The 8,298-nt window shown below is 45.5% G+C and overlaps 1 protein-coding gene across 1 annotated transcript; it reads left to right on the top strand.

Moving 5' to 3' along the window:
- The first annotated feature begins 6,728 nt into the window (after positions 1–6,728).
- LOC125541681 (uncharacterized) lies at positions 6,729–7,722 on the top strand. The gene is made up of 4 exons (XM_087526683.1): positions 6,729–7,106; positions 7,197–7,361; positions 7,454–7,516; positions 7,612–7,722. The coding sequence occupies exons 1-4, from the start codon at positions 7,089–7,091 to the stop codon at positions 7,720–7,722; spliced, it is 357 nt and encodes a 118-aa protein (XP_087382809.1). The 5' UTR covers positions 6,729–7,088.
- The last annotated feature ends 576 nt before the right edge of the window (positions 7,723–8,298 follow it).

The raw sequence follows: 8,298 nt of genomic DNA, 5'->3' as shown, positions 1-8,298 counted from the left end.
GGCAGGTGCCGCTCGTCCATGATGTGAAGCTATCCCCGCCCTGCTCACCTGCGTCCGCCGCCGTCGTGAACCGTCTCCTCCGTCCCCGACCACACATTCCCGGCCTCGCCTGCCGCCATCTCCGACCGGCTCCTCCGTCCCCGACAAGTCATCCTCGTCCTGCTCGCCGTCTTCCGCCGAAGAACCCGACGAATGTGTCGATTCTCTGCCTCCCCGACCACCTCTTCCCATTTTGCGAAGGTGATGCCCTCTTTGCTGCCCGACCACCTCTCCCTGTACATGTTCATGCTCTGCTGCTATATGTCCAGAGAGGAAATTATAGATGACTGAAAGAAATTATTTCTCTTGTTTCATTGTGAGAGTAGATTGAATTGATCATATTTGTTGCTGCCAAATACTATTATTTTAACTATTTTGCTTGGATGAGTAGTGCGTTATGTAATTTCTTTTCAGATGTAGAACAATCACAAGCATCAGCATGAACAAAATCGCTACAACCTTGCCTGTTTGCATAAACAGGTTGGGCTTGATCTTGCTTAACATGTAGATATGGCCTAAATATGAACCGTGAAGATTTAGTGCTACTCTTGTGCTCTGTGCGTTGGGAGATCATGAATTCAGTGTCATCATGGGGCAAAGCGAAGGAGGCAAATTACCTGTCCTGACTTATATAAGGTGTATGTGCTGTAACATGTTAATACGCACAGAAAATTCATGAAACACACTTATGTTGTTGCCTTGAAACACAAATGTAATATGCACATGTGTATACCTAATCCCTGTCCTATATTATATTCAAACTTTTCCTATGTGTATGCCCAAACCTCATAGAATTAGCATGGTTCAGTTTAACCCTAACCTATACACTGGAAACAGATAAACATTCAAACATAGAGCAGAGGTACACCACAATAGATGTAAACTCCATGGTGTAAGCCTGTATTTTTTACAGAGAAGTGTGTTGTTTTTTGTTTTTTGAGAAAAGAGGAGTGTCTTGTTCAGACAACATACAATAGGGCAAACTTTAAAGCACACATAGAAAGACCGATCTTGCTGATTTCTAGACTACCATCTGCTAGGATTTTGCTAATCATGAAAAATAGGAAGCTTGAGTATCCTCCTAATTGGTTGGGAGCATGGAAGTTGAGTATCCTCCTAAATGGTTGACGACAGGGGACTCCCGCCTAATCTACCTAGTTCTGTCCAAGAAACATCTAAGTTGTAGAAATTAATGGACAATATGCATCACAATCTCAAGAGCTTCCAAGAAAAAATAGGAAGCTATATTTTTTCAAATGAAAGAATCCAACTGAATCTGTAGCCACATAAAGTTCTTCAGTACAACATAGTTGCAGTATTGTACATGTATATGAGCCCAAAATCATAAGACATAAGAGCACACTTCACAAAAAGAGGGAAAAGAAAATAGTCTCCAACAACATGTAAACTACACAATGTTAAAATGTGTACTGGATTAATCTCTATGCAATTTCCTTGTATAGGCTGTAATTACTTGCAACTATAGTACTTTCCATGTAATCCCCCTGGTATATAATAGAGAGGCGTGATCCAATCAAGGGTATCGCACGCATATTACCCCAATCAACATTTCTTCACAAGAAGTTTCACACTTCATGCTAGCTCCAAAAAACACATGCATGTAGCCAAGATTTAGGATATGCTTATAGATGTTTTGAGGATTATGTAGCAGGCTTTTCTTTATAGTCCACTTTTGCCGGATAGAATTTATCTTTGTCCCTTTGACACCATGACACCCAGACACGACACCCCCGACCCCCGACACCTCTTCGACTTTCTATTGACTGAAAAGGTGCTTTTCGGCCTTCCAGAGGCCGACAGGGTCATATATTTATGAATTATGAGTTAGGTCATATATTTTCTGATTTTGTTATGAAAAGCATCATATATATTTGTGTTGATTGGGTGGATTTTAATGTGCAGTTGTTTCGTCGTTGCGAGGGTCTGGTGTTCGACGACCTCCCCGTGCGTTCAACGAGCTCCGCCCTGGCATTCATTGGTGAGCACAAATGACATCTCCTCCTCCCCCAATCATTTTTTATATTCCGGTCTTCGTGCCGATAAAACATGCTAGCAGTAGGTAGGTTGAATCATCAGTATGCGTGACCACTATGCGTCTCCCGTTCGAAAGGGTTACATCTATAAATATGTATGCATTTGCATTTTTATAACCGTGATTCTTTCGAATTGTCCAACGTTATCCATGGAAAGTCCGAGTATGTGTAGATTGGTTTCGTTTTCCCATATGCTCTGCTCCGGATCCGATGCAGAATTTCGTCAGCGCCTCCCTATTGTTCTCCGGGTACACATCCTCTTGGTTTATTGCGGAGACGTGTATGAGGAGAACAACGGGGAGGTGATGCCAAAATTTTGCGTCGGATACGGAGTAGAGCATGGGAAAACGAACCCAATCTACACATACTCGGGTGGGATTAGGACCTATCTTTACCTATTAGCGTCTAGGTTGCATGGACGTAATAAAACTGACAAACTCTATTAACTGATGAATATGGTTTGTTGAATTATGTATATATTTCTTGTGTGTCTAGTAGCTAGGCAATATGAGTGATCGTGCGTGGACGTACACCGGTCACACTAGTCAGAAAGACATGACCCAAGAATGGATAACAAAAACCAAGGGGTTTGTGAGAGTCGCATTTGCAAATGGACAAAGACAAACCTGGTGCCCCTGTGTCAAGTGCGACAAGTATCAGAAGAGGTCAGAGTTTGAAATGATCAAACACCTGCAGAAGTGGGGTTTTACGCCTAATTATACGGTCTGGACATTTCATGGTGAGTCTGCCCAACGTGCCAGAGCTGAGGAGGGCCGTCGTCGCACCGACGAGCATGGAACCAGGATGGAAGACATGGTGGAAGACTTTGATGATGCTCGGGATTCAGATGATGAGATGGAGGAATCTGCAAAGGCCTTCAATGATATGTTGGAGTCTTCAAAACGTCCTCTCCACGAGCACACTGAGCTTTGTCAGCTGGATGCCATCACATAAGTAATGGCTCTAAAGGCTCAATTCAACTTGGGCAGAGAATGCTACGGCGCGATCATGACACTATTTGGACGCTTTCTACCCAAAGGCCATGTAATGCCTGCAAACCTGTACCAGTCAGACAAAATCCTCCGTGTACTTAAGATGCCCTATGAGAAGATAGATGCCTATGAGAAAGGATGTGCCTTATTTAGGCTTGAGTATGCGGACTTGAAGTATTGTCCCGTTTGCTAGTCTTCCAGGTATGTTGTGGTAGACAACGGTATGGGTGAGAAGAGTCAGACAAAAATCCTAGTTAATGTTCTTCGGTATATGCCAATCATACCAAGACTTCAATGACTTTTCATGGTCGAAGAGACGGCCAGACAGATGACATGGCACAAATTGGGCAAAAGAACCAAACTGGATGCAGATGTGGAGCCGATGTTGGTACACACATCAGACGGTTTTGCGTGGAAGCGCTTCGATGCAATACATCATGCTAAAGCGGCAGATCCAAGGCATCCTCGAATCGCCGTAAGCACGGATGGGTTCAACGTGTTTGGTATGATGGCAGCCCAATACAACTATTGGCCTATATTTTTCATTCCACTCAATCTCCCTCCTGAACAGATTATGCAAAGAAATAACATTTTCCTAACGTTGATAATTCCGGGGCCCAACTATCCGGGGAAGAGTATGAATGTGTCCATGCAGCCGCTTAAGGATGAATTGCAAGAAGCTTGGGATAATGGGATCAAGACATACGACGCCGCTACAAAAAACTTCCTAATGCATGTGTGGTACATGTACTCGATGCATGACTTGCCGGCATATGCGCTATTCGTTGGCTGGTGTGTGCATGGTAGGTTCCCGTGTCCCACATGCAAGGCAGCTCTTGAGTTTCGTCGGTTGCAGGCGGGTGGCAAGTTTTCTTGCTTCGACATGCATAGACAGTTCTTGGATCCTCGTCATAAGTTCAGAAAAGACAAGAAGAACTTCATAAAAGGTAGAGTTGTCAAAAACTCTGCACCACCTGCGTTGACAGGCCAACAGACCCTAGATCAGTTAAACGCTCTCGAGCCGGATCCAAAGCACCCAAGGTATTTCAAGGGGTATAATTTGGAACACGCCTGGACTCACAAGACATGCTTGTGGGATCTGCCTTACTTCAAAGACCTCCTTTGCCCACACAACATCGACATGATGCACACTGAAAAGAATGTCGGCGAGGCCCTCTTTGGTACATTGTTCGACATAGAGGGGAAAACAAAGGATAATCCTAAGGCTAGAGTCGATCAGGAGGCTCTATGTGATAGACCGCTACAAAACATGCGACAACCAAAAGGAAAGAAGAACTAGGCGAAGCCAAAGGCATGGTTCAATCTTGGAAGGCCAGATATGAGGGAAATTATCCTGTGGGTGAAAAAGGAGTTGATGTTCCCCGTTGGGTATGCAGCGAATCTAAAGAGGGGAGCGAGCCTTGAAAAATTGAAAATATTTTGTCTCAAGGGTCATGATTGGCACATATGGCTTGAGCAGGTAATGCCTATATTACGGCTCAACAGGCAACCCAAGTTTCCTATCTATCGTGGGCCTGCCAAAGTGATCCAAAACTCAATGGTTGGGATGTCGTTTATGATGTGCCGCCACATGTTAGACCACCTCCCCCCAATGAAGAGGATTATGAACCTCACATTAACCCAGACACATATGAAGGAGAGTTCTTCCAACAAACATGTCTTTCCAAAAAACGTTTCAAGAACCGCTCTACTTCACCCCAGAACATTGAAGTAGACAGCGACAGCGAATCTGAGCATGAGCCGGAACAAGAAGAGCTGGAACAAGAAGAGCCAGAACAAGAAGAGGTTACTGCTGCGGATGACCTGTCAATGCTTGACCGATTACGTAAAGGAGGCCTTCCACATGTTGATGCATTTATTGATGATGATGATGCGCACGTCATTACTGATAGTGATGATGATGCTGCATTTATTGACCCCGAAGCATATATAGACGATGAAGATTAATATTATAGTTCATGTTAGGTATTCCATTTTTTTATATTCATGATGATGATACACTTAAATTATATACATATTATTATTCATGTCAGGTATTCTTTTTTTTATGTTGTACTAATTTCGTTTACTCTTTGTCATTGCAGGTGCTGACAGATGGTGGGCGCGGGTCGAGAGCGCTCCGAGGCTCCTTCCTCGGCGCGTGGTGGGAGGGGTAGTTCCATTCCACCCAGACCCTCCGGAGAGCGCTAGATCTCAGTATGAAGACACCACCGGCGGTCGCTTCTTCTTTGGCCGTGAGAGGTTGGTGGGAAGAAGGAGAAGGCTAGTAGAGGTGAACGTGGTGGCGGGAGAGGTAGGAAGGCTGCCAGTACGCCTTCCTCGCCGCCACCCTCAGCTGATTCACCTGACCACAGGACTGCTCCGTCTGAGATGGAGCCGCCTCAGGTGGACCCATCTCGGACCCTGGTCCACGAGCCTCGGGCCGACGAGCCTTCACCCCACGAGACTCAGGTCCCTGAGGCTCCGCCCCACGAGACTCTAGACCAGGCTATGTCGCAGCCGAACCGATTGGGGGACTGGGCGGAGTCGAGTGGCCATGTTGATGGTGACGAGGGTGGCTATAGTTCTGATAGCTATAGTGAGAGTGAGCTGGTTGAGGGGGGCAATGTCTACTAGCATGGTGGTACAAAGCTCCCGCCCACCCCGGCGACCCCTGACCAGAGGTGGTTGATTACGCCTCATGGGGAGAAGTAAGTGCATTTACTCTTTTTTAACCTTTTGCCTTCACGTTTCTTTGAATATCTAATGCGTAAGCCTTGTCATACTGCAGGTTTTGGAAACACGGTCGTGGTCTCCGCAGACCCAACACAGTCCTTGGTGTGATTTGTCGCCAGAGCTTGCCGGGGTGGGTCACGTTGCCCGGTGAGGGCCAGGTTCCAGAGCTAGGAATGACCTGGGAGCACTACTTGGCTGCCCCGGCCCCGCCGGGGGAGAGGATCGGCAGTGTCGAGTGCCACATGGTGGTCGACGTTGTGATTCATACGTTTTGGGTAATTTTTCCTCTCTCGTCTATGTTGTGTTTTCTTGTTTGATTTGCAACCCTAGTGATTGTACTAATCCGTGTTTTCTTGTTTGATTGCAGACCTTTTATAGGTGTGCTGAGGGACAGGAGGAGGCCGCGACTCAGGTTAACGAAGCCGAGTGTAGGCGGCTACTTCAAAACTGGCAGAACGGGGCTCGGACGCAGGCTACTCGAGACTACTTTGCCTCGATTGTTATTAGGATGTCCAAGGCGAGGTGCCGCACGAAGTATCTGAGTAAGGATAACTACATGAAGGTAATTACCTATTGTTAAGGCCTTGTATTTAGTTTCCTTGATTTGATTCATAGGCGTAGCTCTCAAATTTCTCTTACTTAACTTAGGTGCCCCCGAGATGGTGTGCAGATAGGCTAGATTGTTGGGAGGCGTTGGTGGATGAGTGGTGCTCTCCCCAATGGCTATCCACCCACAACAATGCAAAGGATCGACGTGGCAAAATGAGCGGTGTGCCACACCATCAAGGCAGCGTCAACCTATATCAGTACGGAGATAACTTGGTATGTGGTTTGCTTCATGATTCATGCAAATTCAGTCTTCATGCTAGCTTGAGCCCTTAACTAATACTTTGTTCCTCTCTTTTAGGCGCAGCACAACAAGACGGATGTGCCAGAGCTGTTCGACCTATATGCCATGGCCCATAGTGCCCCGTATAAGAAGGCCAAGGCATTCTCTGAGTCTGATCTCGATGATCCAAATAACTTCACCAACCGCGCCTCCCACAACAAGCTCGTGAGGTACAAAGATGAGGGGAAGGCGAGGATAGGGCCGGACTTTAACCCGAGCCAGCCTATTGATCCAGAGCTGGTGATGATATCTGGTGGCGGGAGGTACCATGGCTTGTTAGCCATTGGGGATGGACTGATACGTTGTACTAGCACTCTCCCGTAGATCAAGAGGCGCCAGACGAGCTCCGATCCTGAGATAAGGCCTCGTCCACGGCCAATGGATCTCGAAATCAAGGTTAGTTATACAGAATCAGATACCTTTCCTCCATTACATTATGTGTGCGGCCGTCGATGATTACAATGCTAAAAAGGAGTGGTTTTGCAGGCTGCTATTGAGGAAGAGAGAGCAAAGACCCAGGAGCTTCTGGCAGAGGAAAGGAGGCAAGTGGCGGCGAGGGAGAGGGAGACTGAGGAGAGGACGGCTAGGCTTTTGGAGGAGGAGAGGAACCAGAACGACATGGCTAACCGGGCCATATACGAGCTCTTCGCGGTAAGTTTCTTCTACATATTAGCTAAATCATGCATGCAATGTTCCTTTCATTAGTAACTAATATGACTGACTCATCAAAACCAAATTTGCAGTCCATGTGCGAGAAGAACAATCAGACCCCTCCGTCGATGCCAGTCATTGCTCCGGCGGACATGGTGAGTTTCATTTCAATGGACATTACTTATTAGTCTTCACATTTGAGTTGTATCATGCTAACGAGACATTGCAAATGATCTTTCATTTGGCGCAGCATAACTCCCGACAAGCATCGACGTCTGCCATTGGCGCGAGCAAGAACCCCGATCCTCCTGTGTCTACCACTACCGCGAGCAAGAACCCTGATCCTTCACCTACGGGTTGACGGTAATTTTTGCCAAGTGCTTTGCTTAATTAGCTCCAAATTGACCTATTTAACCTAGCATAGCTCGAAAATGACCTATACTTAGCATTTTTCCCTCCAAATGACTTAATATGCTTAGGTAGCTCAAAATTGACCTATTTAACCTAGGATAGCTCTAAAATGACCTATACTTAGCATTTTTTCCTCCAAATGACTTAATATGCTTAGCTAGCTCTAGAATGACATAATATATATGCTTAGTTCCAAAATGATCTTACTTAGCATCTTTTACACCAAAATGACTTAGTATGCTTAGCTAGCTCAAAAATGACATAATAACCATACTTAGCTCCAAAATGACCTATTTTACAGATATAAGTTGCATCATAATAATCTTCACATTTTAGTTGCATCATAATAATCTTCTTATTCTAGTCTTCTTCTAACTTTCTTCTTTCCCATTTTGTAGATTTGCTTCAGATCACGGAAGCTTGGGTTGATGGAGTGCTTGTCTTCAGTTTTTGTTTTGATTTGTGAAACTTGCTACCTATGATGAAACTGTGTAATATTGATGAAACTATGTATATGTATGGATGA

Source organism: Triticum urartu, chromosome 6A, assembly GCF_056163025.1.
Source record: "Triticum urartu cultivar PI428250 chromosome 6A, HENAU_Tu73, whole genome shotgun sequence".
In the NCBI taxonomy this organism is placed as follows: domain Eukaryota; kingdom Viridiplantae; phylum Streptophyta; class Magnoliopsida; order Poales; family Poaceae; genus Triticum; species Triticum urartu.
Note: the sequence above shows the minus strand (reverse complement) of the source record. Positions and strands in the feature narration are given on the sequence as shown.

What these genes read in the sequence shown, in the direction of transcription:
- LOC125541681 (XM_087526683.1), top strand. An exon ending in CCATATACGAGCTCTTCGCG is followed by an intron (nt 7,362 to 7,453) that starts GTAAGTTTCTTC and finishes CCAAATTTGCAG; the next exon opens with TCCATGTGCGAGAAGAACAA. An exon ending in TCATTGCTCCGGCGGACATG is followed by an intron (nt 7,517 to 7,611) that starts GTGAGTTTCATT and finishes CATTTGGCGCAG; the next exon opens with CATAACTCCCGACAAGCATC.